Here is a 23,183-nt window from a genome sequence, read left to right as displayed (position 1 = left end):
AGACTCTGACTATGGCTGGTATCTCCATCTCCAGGCAAGAAATGTGGGGTATATACCTACCCATCTGTAATTTCTCTTTAGTTTTACCCAAAGGTTGGTTGAATATTCATATGGTCAGTTTAACTGTTTTAGTATGGGAGAACCGAAGCCAAGTGAATTAAAAGTATTTGAGCACAACTAATACTGCTCATGTTACTTCCTTGGCTGGAAGGTCTCATACTCAACCTTCTATCCCCCTGTGAGAAGCTATATTCCAAAGCTCAGCTGACATGGCCTCACCTGACCTGTAAGAACTGTTTGCTCACTCCGGTATGACTCCAAAGCATTTTGCTTATACTCTTCTACAGTTTGATGATGATTATTATTCCAAGTGGGCATGTGTGCATCCCCATCAGAACAGTCAGCTTCTTGATGAGGGTGGAGGGGAAGGCTTGGTTTCTTACTCATTTTAGCATTTTCACAGCATTGTGGTTCCTTTCACATCAAAGATGCTTAATACACACTCATTAGATTGAACTGAAATTATCTGAGTGCCTAGAAATTAGCCTACTGGAATGTTATAGTTGGAGAGGGGCCCTGCTTCTAAGAAGGAACCCTGTCAATGTTCTGAGGTTTGTTTTCCCATCTCTAATACATGAATATGATAAAAGAAAACGGGGTGATCCAATTTACATTATATATTCATGCATTGTATGTAATATATAAACGCAAACAGTGACAGGTCTCTCAGAACATTAATTAGTCTGTAATCTTGTATTGAGCACCCATCTACTACATGCCATGCAATGTGCTGGTATGTTACATATGTCATTTGTCTTGATTATTTTTACGACAAGGTTAGTTGAGATCATCAGCAAGGAAGTATTCTGACTATGAAACTCAGGAAGAATACCATCATAGAGAATGACATATAAAGTGGATCTTAAAGGTAAAGATGGATTTCACCAGATGGGGAAGGGAAGTGATCAGAAGCACATTCCAAGCAGAGATAACATTATCAACAAATGCAGAGATTTAGAAAATTATCACATCCCAGAAATGTAAAGCAACTTTGTGGGGCTAACGCAGTCTAGAAACAGAGGTGGCGTCAGATTTTAAAGAATAATATGCAAAGAAATTTCATCTTAATCCTACGGGCCATGGGAGCTATAGAAGGCTTCTAAATGACACGACAAAGAATTAACTTTCTTTTTTCTTTGTTCTGCTTTCCCTTCCTTTCTCCCTCATTCCTTCCTAACAAGAAGTCCTTAGGGAAAAGACTATGATAAAGTCAAGAACACCACTTATCCTAGCCTAGATCTTTTTTTTCCTTCACAGCAAAATCAGGACCCACAGTGGCCTGGTAATAGTAGAGTACATACTTCATATGCTTCACCCAATAGGAGTTTTCATTCTAACAAAAAAATGACACATTTTGTAAACACCAAGCTATATCAATCATTTAAAAAAAAATCTGTTCTCATCATTTTAACCCTTTTCTTTTCTCTGTGTGTTTGTTGTTGTTATTCATACGAGAATTTTTTACAGCTTTCCCGGATTAAAAATGAATCAGGAAGGGTAATATCCCATTATTTCAGTTCTAGAAAATGTTAAAGGTTTAAAATTTTCAAGTAGACAATAACTGAGCGACATTCTCCAAACTACATACCAAAGGCTGAGAATGTCCAAATAACCAAGGAGGTCTTTCACAAAACAATAATACAACCAGTGTTTGAGTTTGGACCCCAATAGAAATGGCTTTGAATCCCATAAACTCCAAACCTTACCCTTAAGTGAGGGGGAAGGGAAGCAAATGGGAAGACAAGGGTTCCTGTCCGTGGTACTGAAATGTCAGTGTGTACTAAGTTACTTGTTTTCCTACCCCAGGACACTGGTAATGACTCCAACTTCTCCCGTTTTTTTTTCCCTTAAAAAAATTAAGGTTTATGTTGGTGACAAATGTCTTAGTTTTTCTAATATTTCAGAATAAATACAAACCAGGATTTGCTTAGCAACAAACACAAGTTTACAGCCTAGTCTGATCTACAAAGAGATAGACGGAATAAATAACCGTTCCTTTTAAGTAATTTGTACTTGCCTTGAAGGCAAGGCCTTGTCACAGTCATGTTGTAGTACTGTGCTGCTCAATGTGCCTAACACAGAGCTGATAAGTGAATTCAATCTACAAATAGTAAGTACCCTCCACCCCCTTGGCCCCTCTAGGAACTCCAATGAATGAATAAGTCAGCAAATGAACAGTTCTTCAGGAGAATGACTCAAAGCTTCTTGCACAGAAATGTAAAAGGCCATTTACTCACCCACATCCTCAATACAGAAAATGTCAGCATATGCAACCACAAGGAAATGTTTTCTGAGTGCCTCAAAAGAAAATTCATATTATTAACCACAGACAGTCGCTTTCTAAATGGAAGCACATAAAGTCCCCAAACAAACTTTTGTAACTGTGAAGGATTTCTCTTCAGCTGGTTGAGACTCTTCTGAAGTGTGAAATGAGCCAGATAATATTCAGCTCTTGTTCCTTAGTCACCAAATTCTCTTTTCATGAATCCAATAAGTGTCTATTAAAATAAATAAACCCCCTAATGATTCAAGATAACCTAATCAAGAACACTGAAATGGATAAAAGGCTAACTGCAAGGGAGACTTGTCAAGGGCTTCGGTGACTCCCTGACGGGGAGGTCATCTAACCCTGAAAAGGGTTTGTGCTGAGCATCTGGTTACAGTTCAAGGTTAATTATTTTATACCTTGAATGTGGTAAGTAAAAATGATCAGCTTCTTTTTGTATATTTCAAAACTATACACTAAGTTCTAAACTATTTTCAAGGGGACCAATTTTCAGCTGTCTCTGGGCATGTCCCTCACATTTCTATGGATGTGTTTGTAAAGATTGAATCTGTAATTGACAGTAATGAAAATTTTATTTCAGAACAGCTCCTTAACTTCTGTTATGGAGGGCTCAAGATAAGAGTGAATTTCATAAAATCTTGTTGCCCTCCTTACTAAAGATATAAGGGATAAACATAGCTATAGAATAATGTGGAAATTTGGTATGGTTTTATACAAATATGTACACAGATACATACATGCATACATGGGAAGATGCACCTGAGAAAGCCATCCGTATTTGCCAAAAAGATGAATGAATCTCGAATCTTGTATTTCTCCACTTAAATACTAGAAAGGTATTAGCAGCAAAATGTGCTAGCTAGGCTGAACCATGAAGCAGAAAATAACCAAATATTTCCAGTTCCTGACTTCAGGTCCAAATTCTGCATACCTGTGATGTAATACTATATATTTTGCAAACTGCCTCAAGAACTTGTAAGTGCATGGGGAAAAAAAAAAACAGACACAGCAGAAAACTGTGAATGAGACTTTTTTTTTTTTTTAAAGAAAAAAAAGCTGAGACCAGAGTAAGGCAAGCAAACAACTAATGTGCAAAATTTCAGGAGTGTGGCTCTGAAAGTGTGTGCCTCCTTAAAATCTGCACCAGCTTGCCTCACCCTGGTCTTGGCCCTGTGAAAGGAACATGATTCAACAGTTTCTACAGCAAAGTGGTAGGAACTCTTCATAGGTACCAACATTCTCCAGCTGCTAAGAACCCTGTTATAACCCAATGTGCTCTTTGTAAGAGGGCTGGGGGAGTTTGGAGAAGTAGTTTTAATATGTCAACCTGATTTGCTTCACATGCAAGTTTCCAAAGGTGCTGTGTCATAACCTGGCAAAGTAACTATTTCTACTGCTATTTCTGCAGTAGATAAAGATGTGCTTAAAAGCCGTACAGAAACATGAGTGATGGGTAAAGGTATCTGACATTTTAAGAACTGCATATGAACTCCGTGAGTAATCTTCATGGATATCTAATTAAGGGTTCCCTTAAAAGTCATTTTAGGGCATGAAACACTAACATAATTAATTATAAGGATAGTAAAAAGAACCCAATTTCTCACTATCAGGTTGATATAAAAACTGAGATCTTGAGGGAATTTCTGCTGATAATCTCTCACAGAATGTAATCATTAGAGACTATGCTGAGAAAAAAAGGCAGAAGATGAAGGGCTCAATTTGATGCTTAAACATCATTGTGTTGACTGCCTACTTTAGTTTAGCATTTGGGGATGCTGAGAAATCTAATTTCTTCACTACTTGGCATAATAACTTTTTTCAAATGGTAATTGTAGTGTAAATACATTAATTTTTTCATTTGAATTTGGTGGATAGCCCTGAAATTGTAGTAAACATGCCCCAACTGACAAAAGTAGAAACTGCTCCTTGATGGGCTGTCAATAGGGTTACATTACAAGGAAACCTGCCCAGCACGAAGGGGCAGCAACTCAGGCTAGGCTGCGTGCCGCCTCATTTTAACCTGCCTTACGTGCTAAATATGAGATAGCAAAAGCGAGACCATTAGGAGTGAGACTAAGACCACTGACTCATTTTACATAGGGTATCGTATGGTTATTACCTCCTGTCACTTTTTATACCAGAGAGATGCGGCAGCCAAACATCTCCTTCCAGTAGCCTGAGCTATCCCAGCTCTAATAAAGCCATTTCCATAAAGGGAACCTAATAAGAGAAATGTCAAACATCTTTCTGAGCAAAGTGGCAAAACCTTGATCTCTGTGCAGTATTTTCTAAAGACTAAGAAACTAGTAATGAGATAAAAGGTAATAGTAATATTTTATACTTTGTAAATTTACTCTCCTACATGAAAAGTTGGCCTTAAAAAAAAGAATTGTAGCTTTAACTTGTCACATAATGATGTGTTGCACAGTATGATCTTGATTAGGACACAAACATGCATGTGCACATCCATTCACACTACACATTAGAAGGATTCTAAAATGTGAATAGTAACTATGTCTGCACTATAGAATTACAGGTGATTCATGTCTGTACCTTTATACTTTTCTTCATTTTCTACATTTTCAAAAATGAGGGTGCTATTATTTAAGTAATCATAAAATAGAGGTTATTCCTTTAAAAAAGAAATATGTACAACTGAATTGTGCCTGGGACATTTTAAAGGACACAGAAGCAAAGATTAATGTGGTAACCCCTGACCAAATGAAGGACACGTTAGCGCCTATACTGAATGTGATAAAAACTCCAACAGCAAAGAGCAATAAAAGGAACAAACCAAATAATATATCCCTTATTTTTCTTTACAGAAAGTTGTGTGTCTTTCCTTTATTTTTGCGTTATTTTAAAAGGACCTGCCATGAAAAGCTGCATATTTTAAATCATTCAGCTGGTTAAGCAAATTAGACCACTATAAGGAGAGATTTTACGATAGGGAGGAAAGTTCATAAAATCTGAGTTTGTAATCTACATCTAAAGTATAAGTAGCCTTCTACTTGGGAATACAATTTATTAAGTCAGTAGGAACATGGAACACTTTTTTTTTTTTTTGGATAGAAATGTTTAAGTGATAAGGAAGGAATAAAGGTCAGTACACAAAATCTACTTAATCCTAATGTACTTGATGTTCATAGAACATACTGATGTTCATAGAACATACTGAAACCCAATCACCACGGAGAACACAGTTTCTATGGGGAAAAGGATTTCAGAACTGTGTACTGGAGGCCAGAGACTCATCTTCCCCGCTGCAGGGGGATCACGATGATGACTCCCTCTCTAACTTCTTTGTGCAGAAAGAATAAGGACTCTCCTATCCCTGATCCCAGTGCTAGCTGGGACTGGGAAAGTGTGTGTGGCAGGGAGGGGAACTCCAGGGTCTTTAAATCTTGGTGGGGATAAGGACATGCTCACCAGAGAGGCAACACGCCCCCAGCCAGGGTTCCTGTTTGTTCCCAGATGACTTCCTCTGGGGCTGGCCCTGTCATCAGCAGCATCTGAGATTTCACAACCGGGTTACTGATCTCTCCTCTTTGCAGTGTGCCAGCCTTCCTCTACTTTCCTCCTGCAGAAAGCAAGCCCCTTCACCTCCACCAAAAAAAGAGGGAAGCAAACCCAGTGCCCTTTTAAAGTTTTTGTTCGTTTGTTGGCTTTTATTTTTTTTAAATGGGGACAAGGGAAAACAGAAATTGAAATAAGCCCCTTCCAGTCTTTCTACCTACTCTATTCTCACCCAAACAGAGTAGGAAAAGGCAGTTACGTATGTAGCGTTGGGTCTTTGGGTACACAAATAATAAAGATTTACTCTCCTTGCAAAACACACACACACAAAAACCCAAAACAAAAACCGAACACCAACTTTAGATCACCGTCAGCATTCTATGAGCTGAAGTACTGCAGACTATAAAAAGGAGAAGAGGTCAGTATATGGAGAAACAGTGAATTCATTTCTGGGGAAGGGAGCAAGGTGTCAAGGGAAAGAAATGTGGCTGAAGACGCCGTCACAAAGCACTCGGCCAGCCCTGGAGGGTTGCAGCGGGCCACTGCATCTCCTCTCCTCATCTTTCCACTTCCCAGATCATGTGCGATAAGCTGCAGTTGGGGAGGAATGGGGGGAGCCACCGCACAGAGTGTAAGAGCAACAGGGAGATGACAAGGAGCTCCTGCAGCCACTCAGACTGCACTCGGGGGCGTTCATTCCCTGGTAGCCCTTTGCACGTAAGGGTCACACTGCAGTGATCAGAAAATGTCCTGTATGACTTTAAATTATGCCTTCTACTAAGGACCCCTCCTACTAAGGTCTCCTATTTCACAAAAAAACAATCACCCACTAGAGTGTATACTCTCCCATGAAGACCATCAACAATCTGAATATTCTGAAGAAAGAAAAAAAAAAGATTATCCTCAGAATTCACACACATACACATACACACACACACAGATCCTAAATTGAAATGAAGGAAAAGTTAAAGGTGAAATAAACCTATATGCACAAGCATACCTTTTCCTCTTACTGTTTTCTTCCGCCTTCCCTTCTTTGGCTCCTTCTCTTTGTGGGAGAGAAAGGCAAGGGCCAACAGGAGACATTCAGAGGAAGTGGATGATAGACCGGCCATGCATAACAAAGGAGCTAGAGCTGAGCTGGACAAAGAAGCCTACAAAGGCATCCTGATGTAACCCACACATTAAGAAAACACACACACACACACTCTAGTAATATATTGTCACCGATGAGACCACAGACAAAACTGCACAAGGTTGTCACCCTTGCAACCCCTTTTCTGAAGCCCTCCTCCCATTGTGTCCCTAAACACTTAGAGCCCTCAGGCACCATCTTGGCCCACCACCATAATCTCTCTAAAATTTTCCTTTCTTTTTTCCTCTAACTCTCATTCAAAGCTTGCCTAACACAGTTATAGGTATTATTCTTAATAGTTGATGACAGAAATTCACACCAAAGAGTGGATGAGGTTTAATGGAGGGCTTGTTTCTATTTTAAAAGAAATGTAAAATGGAAGGGAAGGGGTTGCTATGCATATTTGAACTGGGCCTTCAAGGTTCCAAACCTACTCCCGATCACAAGAGTTCCTAATTAAAGGTTCTTCTAATTTCACCTCTAAGAGAAGAGACAGCCCTTGCTGTTTTGCTCACTCCCAAGAACTTCTGATTCCTCCAAAGAAACAGAGAGAGGGAAGAAAGGAAATGCAGGAGAGGAAGAGAATATCTTTGTATTCTCCGTCCTCACAATCCAATAAAGAGGGTGCGGCCACTTCCCACTGCAGCTTGGAGAGGCTAAGTACTTTGGCCAAAGTTCCACTATTAGTCACACACAGAAACACACACACACACACACACAGAAACACACCTTATGGATACACGCCAAATATATATGCAAGGTACCAAACTGTACAATTAATTTCACGAAATATGCTCTTTATGAAGTAAATGCTGGTACGTACAAAAGGGAGTAAATATGTTAAGTTGCCTTTGAAACTATCAGGTAAGTGCACTTTGCTGGGGGGTACCATTTTTAAAAATCTTAACACCTGATTTGCCAATCTAGTAAGCTATCTATCTACAATAAGGCTCCCCATTCATAAATGAGAATGAGGTCACTGTCCCAATGAGAAAAGGTAAAACCTTAAAGCACCTTATCCCCACAGAGGCTCAATCTCACCCTTCAACATATTAATTCCCAGAACTACATTTTCCTCCAGATTCCACAAAATCAGGGTTACTGAGTTCTTCAGGGGGGGATCAAAAATTTGGTGAGCCAAGCTTATGCCAACTGGCAGATACAGCTTTCAATCAGCCACCTGAATTATTTTGGGAGGCTGGAGGCATCACCATTTCCAAAAGCCATAGTGCCAAGTCAATAGAAAGATTACAGGCAGTTTGAATCAAGCTTTCAGACTATGGGCTTCAGTTTTTCTTCAAAGCTGCTTATGAAAGAAGAACTGAGTGAAACTTTGATATTTACGTCAAGTCACAACTAAGGGGTAGGTTTGCAAAATCAATTGTGTAGCTTTTATACTCACTGCACATTTACCACATATGTCCTTTATTACACAGTGGAAAACCATTAAATGCACAGTAGTTTTGCCAAGTGGCATTATGCATTTAACAGCTTTATTCGTTTAACAGCTCCAACTCTCATTATATTTTGCCATGTGGTACATGGGATTTTATGCATTTAACAGTTTAAGAAGGCTCTATGGTGTTTTCTTTTCATGTATTTCATCCTACGGTTGGACATCGTATCTTAGCAAACTGTATTTCAATGATTTCATTGATGAGCGAAGACTAAGAATAACCTGGAAAAATTACTACATTGAAATTAAAAAGGAAAATGAGTATTTCAATTCTCTTCAAAATTCCTTGATATTCTACTCCTTTCTCTTTATCAACATCTGAAAAATAACTTAAGTCAGGTTACTGCAAAACTATAGGTAAAAAAGGCTAATCCCAAAACAATATAATTAGTCTAAATACAATATTTAGCTATCTATCATTTTAAAGATGATAATTTAATTTTCATTGAAAACCTTCCTGCTTAATAGAAATACAATATTCAGTAACTCCCTTTCTTTTCAGCACACAACAGAAGATCTGTTAAGGAGATGCTGGACCATTTTACCATTTACATATGTGGGATGAAAACATTTGTCATGCAAGGCCACAGAGGAAATCAAGCTCAGAATCAAAGGACTCTCAAAATAATGCTTTAGCTAACTTTTGTTTCCTCCACCATGCACTGGATCATTATTCATCCTAGGGATAAATAAGTAAGCACACCTCAACCTAACCCATTTTAGGAGAGGGTAGTAGTTATCCCTTTAAACGAACGGAGACGGATAGTGGATCCCATCAACTATGCTGCTTTCAGAAATAAAAAACCTAAGCATCTGCTTACCCTTTTCCCTGGAGCATTCCATTCCCCACAATCCCAGCACTGAGAAATTGTACTGGATAAGCTTCTATGTTTTTCTGTTATAAATTTTAGCACTCGTTCTGGGGAACCCTCCCCCAACATGTGTTTTCTCCTGGAAAAAACAACTGTATTCTACACATAAAAGAAACACCTGACATGGCAAGGTGTCTCTGGGGCTGGAGAAAAGAGGTTATTATAACAAAGTCAGCAGTTCCCCTGGTGGGAATACGAGAGGGGATGAGACAATATTCCAACTGGGTCTCAGGAAGATGCTGTTTTGTACATGCTAAGTTTTGCTCAAATATCAAAAAAAAAAAAGAAAAAAGAGAAAGAAAGAAAGAAAAGGGATACATAGCAATGCTTAGAATTATGAGAGAAAGCATTCAAGGCTGATGCTTTTTAGGAAAAAAAAAAATCTTTAAAAGAAAAAATATGGGTTTTAACCTAGTCTCTATTTTGAACTCCAGTGGGAATAAAAGCAAACCGTAGAGCAAAAGGCAGAACATGACAGGTTCCCTAGGGATTATTATTGTTGTTATTATTATTATAAGAACAGATGTATTTTTATTGGTGGGAGGAGGAGAATGGTCTAACACCAGCCCTCGCTTTCGCTCTTTTAAAAAACCACTCACCTGACTTTTATTTGCAGCCACTTTGGCAAACAGGGCTTGAGACACCTTGGCCCTTTTCATCTCCTGTTGGATCTCGTCATAAATGGCAGCTGTGATGTTGACGTTGGCGCCGTCCACCTTAATGGGGAGGTCTGTTGTCGGTGTCGAGGTTTTGGCCTACCAAGAGACCATGAAAATAATAATTTAAAAAGTGCTGCATTCAGCCCAGCCATCTGTGCAGAAATTACTAAAGGATTTCAGTCAGCTGATGCCAAACTGCATTAGCTACAAAGGGACACTTCCTGTCCGTTATTCTAATCAGGTTAATTGTGATTGGAAATAATTGCAGTGCATTCCTATAGGACATGCAGAGTCCTGTCAACCCTGTTGTTTTCCTCACAGTATCCTAGACAGTTCACAGGTAGGATGGCTACTCTGGGCACCAAACTATAAGCGATCACCTAACTGCAAAACAAGCATGCAGAACACACATGCAGTTACCTTTTTCTTTCTAAAAATGGCACACCTTGGAGGAACAGCCAATTCTTCCAGAAAAAAAATGAGTAAATGGGTAGAGGTCTCTAAATAATAAATTATTACTCAATTTAATGCACTCCCCCGAGTCTCTCTCATTCTTTATTAAAGCTTTACATATGTCATTTGAGTACGTATGGTTTCTCATCATTATCTTCATTATGCTACCCAGACAGTCACCTAATTTCACCTAGGAAATCAGTGGAAATGAAACAAAATTTCATTTCATAAAACTAGGCTTCAGAATGCCTTTGATGTGCCATTTTCATTTCCTTAAACTCATATTGTGGTTTTATGTATTCTGCTGTGCTCGTTTTAATTGAATGATCTCCCATCAGCTTCAGAGACAAATGAAGGACAATCTAGAAGGTGTCTGTACTTCTTGGGGTTAAGATAACCCTAAAACATTTGCGTCTCCATGATCCAAAAGACTGTCAGGAGCCTTTACTCTTGTGTGTAATGAGAGGGGGCTGGGAAGCCTTCTCAGAATGCCCGGCCGCAGGACTGCAAGAAAAGTCACCCCTGATTTTTGGTTCCTGGGCACACCTGGCTGATTTGAACTAAACTGGGTATTTTTTGGTCTCCACTCGCCCTAGAATCCCAAAACAAGGCAGTTGTCACCAAATCATTACTTTCCCCCTACGGATGCCCTGAGCTATTCCCCCACTGAGGAAGCAGCCTGCGGATCTGGAGAAAGACACAGCATGCAGCCTGGACACTGTGGGATCATGCTCCATGGCACCTTGAAGCCAGCATGAATATCCCAAGTTTCTCTGCAGGCTTTCGTTCTTGAGAGCGCTCACTGACTTTTGCATTCTCCTCTCTCCCTGCCCCCTACTATTTTCTAATTACCACAGAATAATAATAACTATATTGTATGTGGTACTTTTCATTTGCCAGGCACTCCAGAAAGTGTTTTACTTTTGTTATTTCATTTAATTCTTTGAGGAACCTGGTAAGTTGGACTTTATTATTTTCATTTTACTGAAGAAGGCAACTGAAGAGAAAAGAGGATACTCAACCTGCTGGAAGGACATGCAGCAGCAAGTGACAGAACCATGATCTGAATTAAAGTGCTTTTGGCTCCAGAGCATTGGCTCAGGATAATGTACTATCCTATCTCCAAAATCTTCAGTTTAGGCTGGGTGCTAAAGAAGATGCAAACATCTTCTTGCCTTCTAGTTTGGGGTCTTCTCATAATAACCCAATTTTCTGTCATTTTTTTTTTTTTAAAGAAAGTCCTTTATCTTCTCAAAATTTCTAGTTAATCCACAGTGCTTTTCCTGTTAAGTGCTTATTTTAGCATATCAATCCCACCTTTCTCAACTGAAATTTCTTCATTAGCCTCACTGAGTATTTCATCTTACTTGACTGGTCAAATCTTCTCTAGAACCCTCAGGGCTAAAACAGAACCCCTCAAGGCACTATAATATATGGTTAGGAGCCCATGCCTTGCAATCAAAACAACCAGAGTTCAAACCGTAGCTCTGCAACTCAGTCATGCAACCTTATACCAGTTATTTAACCCACCAAAACCTCAGTTTTCTCATCTGTAAAATGGGAATAACCACACAAAATGGTGAGGACTGAATTCATGCAAAATGCTCACAGTACCTGATACACAGCAAGTGCTCAATAAATGATCATTCTTATCTTTATATTGTTGTTTTGTCGTTGTTGAGTATATCAAGAAATACTGGCCCACTCAAAGATTATGAGAAGGGCCTCTGAAGGTTTAATTTAACATTTTTAGATTTCTTCCATTTGTTTTAAACCAATAATAAAGTGTTGATGGGGTCTGGGAAATGCTCTCCATCAACCTACGTAGGCTGCCTGGGTGTTCTAGAATGTTGACTCCAACTAAAAGCTTCATCAGTGGATGCTCCTCTCACATTTGTTCTCACAACGAAAGCTTTACTAAGGATCTTTACTACTGAGATATGTATGTAAAGAAGTTTGAATAGAATGTAATCAGAAAATGTTTTAAAAGACTTTAATAACTTCCTTTTCTCAATGTTTAACTAACAGAAAAAGAAGAAAGTTCCAGAGAATGTACAAATGCCAGTGATATGACTACACTCTCAAAAAGATTTTATATCTATTTTCAGAAATCTCAAAACTGTGAAATTAAATGATCAATTTCCCTGTTATTCTTGTCCGTAAAGGGCACTTCTATGTAGGAATTTTCTAGATGAGATTTTTCTGCTATTCAATAAAGCAAAATACTGACCCTGTTTTCCCTGGTAAACTGCTTTGACTCTGAAAACTATCAGGTCTTTGAAAAGGTGTCTAAGAAATAATCACACTAGAAAAATATTACAAAGAAGCAGAAAATGAACCACCAAGACCTAAGTTATTTTCTAACAAGTAGAAGTGACTTTCTGAGTTGGTTAAATGGCCATAAAGCATGGCTGGACTCTCTATAATGATTTATTGGGCTTCAAAAGTGCCAAATTATTGGTGAATTTAATAGAAGTAAATATTAGTGCAAATTAACAACTCGTCCAACTCAATAGCTCAATATGTATGCCCCAAGATTTTAAAAAAATAAATAAAAAGAAAAAAAGCTTGGTTACATTCATCCAAAGTAAGCAATGCAATCAAGAGACTTATTTTTGGTTTAACAGTAACTAAAACCCATAATTCACCAGACTAAAATGTAAGTATCACAATTTGGCACTGCATGATAGAAAATGATCTTCAGTTAAAAATCTATTGCAGAGCAAAAAAAAAAGTTATGATGTGTGAAAAAAATGGATGTACTTGAAAAAGCTCAAATATTTCTACTAGAATAAAATTCTGTTTCTATGTTTAATCAGTTCCTTGGAACTTATTAGAAAACACTCATAACACCAAAATCATAGTATCTACGCAAACAAAAACAAAAACAAAAACTTAAGTTTCAAACTACCCATTTTTCTGATTTGTACAAATGTGTACCTGTTAAACATTTGTTTTGAGATATAACTTGCAGGCATCCTAGCAACAGTGAATGAGATGGCTTTATCATAAATCTATTGGCTAGTAAGAGTTTGGGGGAAATAGAAAGTAGGCTATAAATGAATGGGCTCAAGATGTGAACCGGAAAGATCGCTTGGCTGACTTGAGACCTTGACCCCTCTATAAAGTTAGGATCTCTGAAGCACACAGCATTACTAGATGTATGTATGCATTTGCAGGAAGACCAGATCAGAATGCTTTTAAAGTGCGGAAAAAGGAGGGAAGGAAAGCTTATTCATCAAGTTCTGTAGGGAGGATGACCCTAGGAAGGAAAATCATTAAGGCCTACTTTCCACTACTACTGTGTTCTAAGGGATCACTGAATGATCTCCCAAACATTCTGATCCAGCCACTGCACATACATGCTTCCACCACACAGAGATTTCTCCCCCATTTTGTCTTTTTTCAGATTGCATAAAGAAGAGTTTGGATTACTCTACTTGGCCCCTGCCCCCAACCCTAACCAACACCTCCCAACCCCCCTCCCTGCCCAGTATCCAAATAAATATACAGTTTAAGGAAAAGCAGTGTCCTTGCTATGCAAACTCAGCTTCAATTCAAATCCCCTGGCCCCATCTTAGATAACTAAGCAGCTGTGTGCAAACATTCTAGAGCCTACCCATCCACCCACTCCTGCCCCTTCTGTGTGGAAGAATGGCTCTTTTCTAAAGGGACAGGAATACCATATGACACAGTAAAGGATAACTACTATTACATGGTCAGAGGTTCACATCCTCTGACCAACATGATCAGTGAAGCAAGAAATCCTTGAATTAAGTCTCTTAGTTTTTGAGAGAAACACAGATTCAGTGAAGGCAAGATGTTTCCAAGGCCAAGAGTGAAAAGTCAGTGGAGCAAATATCTCACCTGAGGGGTTCGGGAGGAGCTGGGACTGCTAGAGGCTGATGAGACCATGCTCACATTGGGGTTCATGCTCCGCTCTCTCTCGTCCTGGTATATGCGATCCCGCTCCACTTCCGGCAGATTGAGGAAATTCTGCATGGCCCTCAAGTTTACTAAAAGAGACTGAGAGGCTGTCCGAGGGTCTTCTTCCTTACGCAAAATCTCAGACAACAATCCCTGATTAAATGGAAAAAAAAAAAACAGGCTAAGTCATATCTGCAGGTATGTGTGTGGTTTCCATCATCTGCCCCCCTCCCCCTTTATTTGTTTGGTGTAACCAGCTGGCTGTGATGTCAAGAACCTCAGTCTAATTGCTGAGGGTTCTCCAGCAGGAAGATTTTGTGGGAATGTGCTTGCCTTCCAGGGCTGTGCCTTATTCTGGACTGTTCTATTCTGACACTTTATCATCACTGTAATAATCGTCAGCATACAGAGATGCCAGCTAGCAAGGTAGGCGCTCGGAAGCCTTGTGAAACTGCAGTTACCACCAGGTGCCTCCTACAAGTATTTCAGGAACTGTTAGAACTCTCTCTGCTTGAAACTGGGAACACTTGGCAGTCCTGCTCAGCTTTACAAATCTGCCAAGTTTGGTAAATTTAGTTCCGACATTTAAACAGCATGGGAGATTTACATCGACTTAAAAAAAAAAAAAAAGTTTGGCTGAATTTCTGTGTGACCGGTCACTGTTTTCAATATAGATGTTTCTCATGGCAAAAAAAAAAAAGACCAAAGCAAATGGCCATAACTTGTGTTAACCCTCTGATAGCTTCCCAATCCACATACATAATCGGTATCCTTATATATGTACCTGAGGGCACCCAAACCTTTCTTCTGCCCCCCGGAGGAAGAAGCTCTAATCCCACCATTAAAGCAATGGAAATACTGTCACATCTGGTGAGGGATCAGAGCACACATCAGAGACTGCCATGTATAGGCTCAGATAATTTCTGAATATGTGACTCATCCATATAGAAAGCTTTAAATAGGAAGCTAGTGTTTTCATGTGTTCTGATGGCAGGGAACTCACAAAGAAAAGGAAAATGTTGATGAGTCTAGAGAAAAGTAGTATGCACTCAAGAAAAGGGCTGGAACACAGAAGTAATTTGGGCAAAAGCTAAACCATGTCTATTCTGCACTCTTGTTAGATTATCACACAGAGGCATCACTTTATGCTTCCAACTCAGGGCATCTCTTCTCAGGGCAGTATGAGACCAGAGTCTAGCATTATCCTCCAGGAAGAGCTAAAATGTTAACCTCTGTATTTTAGAACACATGGGGCAACTCCAAATCGTGAAAAGTAGATGCCAAAGACATTTCCACTGAGGGGAATGTTAATGCAAAGAAAACACTATCAGGTTTGTAAAATACAGCTTAAATATAAAAAGGTGTTAGATGCAAGAAGAATATACAACCTCTGGTTGGGCAGAAATCTTCAGGGTAAGATAGGGAATTTTTAAAAATAAGTAATGCATTATAATGTAGTGAAGCAAATGTCACAAGAATGTGCATCACTCGACTATCAGCACTCCAAGGAGGTAATCACCACTCAAAATATCATGTAAGACAATTTATAAGCAATCTACAAGTAGTATGCCACATGATAGTTCTGAAACATGGGTGTCATGTTGCTTTGATTAGAGAAGTCTTTGCAAATAAGAATAAAATATGCCACACAATGAAGCTAGAAGAAATGTTAACAAACGTGTGTCTGTGGGCATGCATGCCCAAAGAAAGGAAAAGGTAGGACATATATGTGAAAATACTATATCCTGTAAAATGATTGTAAGAAAATCCAGATTTCTTATCATGCTTTTAGAAGCAAGAGACATTTGCCTTCCAGAAAATGTTATACAATCTAGGTATGGATTCCTTTTTTGGTATTAAAAGTCAGTTCTGCCTTAAGTTATCCTACTTTCCAATTGCATTAAGCAACTTGAAATATTAATAATGAATTTGTCCTAAGATAAAAATCTCCAAATTAATATGTAGAAAGGCAAGAGGGAAGTGGATTTAAAATCAATACCAATAAGACACTAAGACTGATATTTTCTGAGCTTTCTTTAATAATGAACTCTGCACATATGGGATGAGTTGGTCCCCTCCTCCTCCTTCTTTCCCTTTCTCTCTCTAGCATAAGCAACTTTAGCATTTTAATAAATCTCAGACTACCAAATTTGGAGGAATTTTAGGGGTGTCTGCATGGATATATTCCTTATGCTAGCTATGACAATTATACTTACAGTATCTCAAAGGCAAAATTTGTAAAAAGTATTCTTCTGTGAAATTATTTTTGCAAGTGGAGTCCATTATAGTGAAGCTCTTACATACAAAATGGTGAAATAACAAAAACTATTGTTCTAATGGACCAGGTTCAAAAGAGCAAGTTTGTTCATTCCTAATCAATAAAAAAAATTATTCTGAAGCACAGAGGTCTTTTACTTGTTTCTTGTTTGGCTTGGTTCACTTTATTTTTTTCCCCACACAGAAATTGTGGAGTTCCTTCCCCTACATTTTTTACATGTTGGACAACCTTAGAGAGAAATGAATCCATCTCTAAGAAAAATCAAGACAAAGCATCCTTGTAAATGACTGCTCATCAGCATCATTTCTGAAGTGAATGAGACACAATGTTTGTATTTTGAGGGGGCTGGTGGAATATACTGTTGCCTCTGTTTCATTTGCCTAATTGAAGATAAAGTCTCAAACCAACAAGGTGGCCACTGCTGCCTCCATGTATTGCCCCAGAGAATGGAAACACTGTTCTAAATTATTTACTTAAAGTCTCATCTGTGTAGCCATGGTCCCAAAGCAGATTCTTTTTACATCAGACATTTTCAACAACAAGTGGCTAACTGGTGAGCACAAAAAGAGTTTTAGTTGTTTTGTTGAGTCTTTTTCATTTTGGTTATTTATGTGCTCTTCACTATTTAAGCTGGAATTTTACAAAATATAGTCCAAATTCCGCAGGCTCATGAATGTAGAGTGAATTTATTTAGTTAGCTGAAAATCATCATGCGGGGGGAGGAAATCATAAGAAAATCTATGGCATAATTGACACCACAAACCACCTTATCTAATTATCAAGATAAGTAAATGTTTATCATATTGAAACTGTCTTGAATAGAACATAAATTAATAATTTATCTCACATAAATATTTCTAAAGCCCTTGCCACTATGTTGTCTGGCATTTTAATTATCAACCAGCCAGGCAGGAGCTATCACTTGAACATTCCCATTACACAGCCCGAGATACAGAGAATGCGGCATGGCACCTGGGTGCTGGAAAAAAAAATGTACTTTTATGAATAGAAAGGTCATGAATATTGAGAATGTGAAAATTGAGGGAAATTAATAAATTAACCAGGATATTGCTTATTAAACTTTCATATCAGTAATCATATTAAAACATATTGAAAATATTGAGTAAAGTGGTCATTAAGAATTTTCCTCATTGTAGGCAACAGAGCCTTCTCAAGGGAAAGATTATAACAATTCCCAGCATGGTGTTAGCTGAGGTTATGTAAGACCAGGAAACATGCTGACTGAAAAGGAGTAGAGTGAACATCTGCACAGGGAAGAAAGACACCTTGCACAATAGCTCTTGGGTTACAAGCCACTGAAAAAAGAACGGAGTCCAGCAAAAAGAACCTCAAATTGACCTTCTCCTTAGCCTTTTTTTTTTTTTTTTTTAAGATTTCATTTTATTTATTTGACAGAGAGAGACACAGCAAGAGAGGGAACACAAGCAGGAGGAGTGGAAGAGGGAGAAGCAGGCTTCCCTCAGAGCAGGGAGCCCGATGTGGGGCTCGATCCCAGGACCCTGGGATCATGACCTGAGCCGAAGGCAGACGCTTAACGACTGAGCCACCCAGCGCCCCTCTCCTTAGCCTTTTAATGGGGGATTTTGTAAGCTTTATATTATTTCTAGTACCCACAAAGAATATATGACTTTGGCAGAAAATTCAATAAAAACAAAATAATTAAAAGCACAAGAGATAATATAATGCCATCTAGCTTGGTGGCTAATCAGGCTACCTCCACTCCACAAACAAAACAAAGAATTAGGGCTAATTTTTAAAATGAAAAATTGATATACTTATTATTTCTAGTATTTTAAATAATATTTATTTGCGACAAACTAAATGACCTCATAGTTTCTGAATCTGCAATTTCTGTTGATGAGCTTTCTTGTTTACGTTATTATGATTTCCATATTTCTTCAACAATTTATATAGTTTGCCCCAAATTGTTACTGTATAAAATACATGCTAACACTCAGAAACGCTTGGGAAACATTACCATGACTGGCTCTATAAAATTTAGTTCTAAGTTTCTGCACTAGCCCTTGAGGCCTTGTCTGAGACAGGTGAGAAATTGCTTATGATGGACCCTTAATTCTTTAATGGAGCAAGAAGAGAACCAGAACCTGTACTGGGTTTTAGGAACACTGAGTCTGAGCCCCTCAGACCTTCCCAGGACTGACAGCAACAGCTGAAGTCATCACTGCCTAGATTTTAACAGACTCTCATTCTTCACATCTCCCAGACTTTTGGTAATTCTGTAGGCTCTATCTCCCACTGATTTATCTAGGGAACCCCCAAACTCAATGTACCTATTACCAAAAAAATGACAGGTCAGTCTATTAATTCATTTCTTATGACTTGGTATGAAGCTAAGAAAGGGATGAGAATATTAAGAAAACACAGATTCAGCTGCCACGAGTTCACTATATGATGGTTTATAGAAACACAATGTAAAAGATGACAAGTGTCATAAATTCTAGATAGAATGAGTGCTGGCTCCGTTCACAAGAGGGTAAAAGTATTGCCAACTACAGGACTCAGGGAAAACATTTTGGAAGAAGTGGGACTTAACTTGGCTGGGATTTGAAATACACATCGTACATGGATATAGAGATAATGATGAGACTAGGCAAAGGAGGAGAGGCAAGTGAGGGACTAGGCAAAGGGGGATAGGCAAGTATTAAAACATTATTAGAAAAAGAAAGAGCATGACTGATCCAGAATGCCTAGAGAAGTTTCTCTTTCTTTAAAAGCTTTAAAAAAAAAAGTACAAAAAACTGATAGGGCGGTAGAAGACATTTTGAAGTGAAAATACTACAGTCCACATTAATATAATTCCAAACTACTGGAGTATACACAAAATAACCAGCAAACATTACCCCCAAAATGAAGTGATATTAGATAATCTGTTCAGCCTTTTTGTCACCTGCAACAAATTAGGCTTTCAATATGCAAAACATCTTCCTTCCAGAAAAACAAATGATCATGATTCCATTTAATTGTAATTTAATGAGGCATAATTTATTTTTTAAAGTGATATACACCAGGTGTGTACTGAGGAAACTGGCCCAGCAAACCCCAGTGCTCCCTCTTGGAAAAAGCCTCAAGCTAGCTGGAGACTGTTTTCATTTCTGTAAATTACATTTCTGTTTGTGGCAGTTGAAGTGGGAAGTATAAAGGGTAACATGCAATGTTCACATATTTATTGTAATATATACCTTTGAAGTAACTCAACCAAAAAATACTCATTTATCATATAAGCAAATAGTCTGAAAGTGTTGAGTTCCAATCTGAACAAAGATTTTAAAGAACATAAACCCCATCCCCTAATAATGTATTTTAATTATTTATTGTCGGATGTATTAACAAAGTGTATAAGCTATTTAATGATGATATTCAGAAACCAGCTTACAACTCTTCAAGGATATATGAGGTGAAACATATGTATTAAGTACATGGTAGTGAGTCGGAAAATATAATTAGTTCATATTTATATATTGCTTTAAACAAATGATGTCATAACCAATCAGCAAGGTTCAAAGACACATATGCCCCCCCATTTTATAGATTAAAACTATAGAGAGTGGAAGGTAGAAGGGGCCTTGTCATTCATATCAGCCAACCCCTCATCCTGCCCTGAGCATGATCTGTCTATTACATATACTTCCCTTGAATTACAAAAAAAAAAAAACCCTAGTACCCTCCAAAGATACTCTTCACGTCTCACTCTCCATGTCTTCACTTTTCACGTTTGCATGCTTATTTGTTAGCCTTACTTTTCACACAGTTCTGAAATGTCTGGTTCCAGCTGATGTGAGAGCCAAAAACTGGTATTCTTTTGTGAAAATCAGGTAATACCAAATTCCTAGCCTAATCATACAAAGTGAGCTCTTATATCTTAGTGGTTAATGCACAGTTATCAAAACTGTGAAATCAGCTGCATCTCTGTAGAAAGTATTGACATCCTACCATCTGAATGCTGACCTAACAGAATTGGTTCTTTCCTAATCTCCAATCTCATTTCCTTCTAGACGCTCCTGAGAGGCATTTTCCCTGGGTTCCATATTCATAATCTACAACCCCACTATGAACCTGAATGCTGAAATTCATTCGTGTAATGCTAAAAATACTCAACCCCCCTTCACCCCCCAGAGTACTGCTTAGCCATGAAGCCAGAGTACTTAGGCTGATTTGAATAAAAGGTATACAGGGCACAACAATGACAATTTGATTTTTATTATTAAAAATGATGTGTTAAATCCTCAAAGAAAATGTCGTTATTGCATTAGTTTAATAAAACCTCTCTTTATTACAATATTTCTTTATTAGGAAAGACAGCCTATGCATGTAGCATTTTTGTTAGGATGGGGGTGGATAGAATTGAGCATCTAAAGGGAATTAATGTACTCTGCAAATATAAATGCTATATACAAAAGTAACATTTGCAGACAAATGTTGTTGCTGTAGAAATGCATTATGTAATGAACTAAAATGTATATATATGTGTATATATACTGCAGTTGGCAATACTTTCTCCCTCCTTTGAACTGAGATGGCACTAGTTCTATCTGGCATTTATGACACTTACCATCTTTTACATTGTGCTACTATAAAACCTCTTCTCCCCGTCATACAGTAAATTCCTTGGGAGCCGAATCTGTATACTTTGTACTTAGTGGTTAGTTGGGAACATATGGGAACACAGGGCTCTACGAATGTACCAAATGCATTTTTTTTTTCATTTTTCTGAACAGCCAGCAACAGGCCCTGGTGGACCACATATTACACTCAAGAGCTTTTCATCCAAACTATTGTAAACACGAAGGTAATGGAAACTGAAATTTTGGGCCGTGCAGACTCTACTTTAGAACAAATATTTCACGGACCCTAAATCTGCAATTTATCAAATGAAACACTTCCCTCAAAGACAGCTTTCTTTCTAATGTACATAATAAAACATCACTTTGCCACCTGACACATCAGAATGCAGTAAGCATGCAACACAAAGTGAATGGGTACAGCAAAAACATTCATGAAAGCAAAACTGTCTGGCTCTCTTAACTGCAATCCCCTTGTCCAAGCCACTCTTGAGCACATACAATGGAGGAACTTAGCCAAAAACAGAGTTCTGGAAACTTTATTATTTTTACCTACCTACTCAATGCAAAGATAATGCAACTAGATAAACAGTTTTGTTTTGTTTTGTTTTTTCCTCCTTATTCCTTCCCTTCTTGTCTTTAGAAAGTCTTAGGTACCAGAATGGGGGGCTATGCACAATCTAAGTCAAAATTTTTTAAACACATTAGTACCCCAAAAGCAAAAGCAAATAGAGAACTGAACAGGTTCCCTTTGGAAACATTTACCAGTGGTGTTCTCAGCTCTGGGCACATACGTGGTTTCTACTAACACCTCAAGTACCTGGCACATGACTATTGCATTCACAAAGTTCTGGGCCCTGCTTATTTCTAGTTTCTATGTGTATTGTGTGAAACAACTGCTGGCAAACTGCCCCCAAAATTTACTAGCTTTGGCTACTTTGTCAAAACATTGGCAAAAATAGTACTTTCCAAAAACAAAACAAAACAAACCAAAAACATACATTTAGTGAATATTTATATCTCAAATGTATCAAATGCATTCAGATATAAAAAGTAAAGCAGTCTGTTAACATTTGAGTTGACTTTGTCCTTAAAACAGTTAAAAAACATTATTATTTTTTTTCCTGCTGAAATATGTCTGCATTAACTTTAATCACCTCCAAGGTCAAAAGCATCTTTTCTCATATAGTACATGAAACACATCACAGTACTTACTATACCACAATGGGATTACTGGTTTGAAAGCCTGTTTACCCCTTGTACCTCCTTGAAGAAGGGACTGTGTCTTTCATCTTCTTGCTCTAAGATTACAGAAATAATTGAGACTAAAGTGGTTGTGAATGTGAGTTCTGAGGTCAAATTTGCTGGGCTCAAAACCAGGCTTCAACTGGATAAAGATTAATCTCCCTATGGCACAGTTTCCTCACCTGTAAAACTGATATAATTGTACTTCCCACACAGGATTCCCTAGAGCTTGCAACTGTACCTGATACACGTGTTCAATAAACGTTAGCCTCCATTATAATGCCTACCATAGTCTCTGAATGCTTAATAAATATTTGCTAAATGAATGAATTAATAAATACAGAACCAATATCAAAGTACAATTCTTTTAAAAAAATTTTTTTAGATTTTTATTTATTTATTTATTTGAGAGAGAGTACAGAGAGAGAGAGAGAGAGCATGAGCGGGGAGAGGGCCGCGGGGGGGAGGGCAGAGGGAGAGGGAGAAGAAGACTCCCTGCTGAGCTGGGAGCCCAACACGGGGCTCCATCCCAGGACCCTGGGATCATGACTCGAGCTGAAGGCAGAGGCTCAACTGACTGAGCCACCCAGGTACCCCTCAAAGTACAATTCTTATTTTGAATTTGCAACTTCAAATTTTCAAGGCCCTCCACTTTACATTTCACTAAACACTTTCCCATACAGAAGGCAGAAAA

At 38.3% G+C, this 23,183-nt stretch overlaps 1 protein-coding gene across 1 annotated transcript in view; it reads right to left on the bottom strand.

Moving 5' to 3' along the window:
- SATB2 (SATB homeobox 2) overlaps positions 1 to 23,183 on the bottom strand; it is a 186,539-nt gene that overhangs the window by 42,256 nt on the left and 121,100 nt on the right. The window contains exons 8-9 of the mRNA XM_035007450.1: positions 14,306 to 14,518; positions 9,926 to 10,081 (exon numbers count right to left, since the gene is read on the bottom strand). Coding sequence (XP_034863341.1) covers positions 9,926 to 10,081; positions 14,306 to 14,518 — 369 coding nt within the window. The remainder of the gene's footprint in view (positions 1 to 9,925; positions 10,082 to 14,305; positions 14,519 to 23,183) is intronic.

The sequence above is a fragment of the Mirounga leonina genome, unplaced genomic scaffold (assembly GCF_011800145.1).
Source record: "Mirounga leonina isolate KUSES-001 unplaced genomic scaffold, KU_Mleo_1.0 Mir_151, whole genome shotgun sequence".
Lineage (NCBI taxonomy): Eukaryota > Metazoa > Chordata > Mammalia > Carnivora > Phocidae > Mirounga > Mirounga leonina.
Note: the sequence above shows the minus strand (reverse complement) of the source record. Positions and strands in the feature narration are given on the sequence as shown.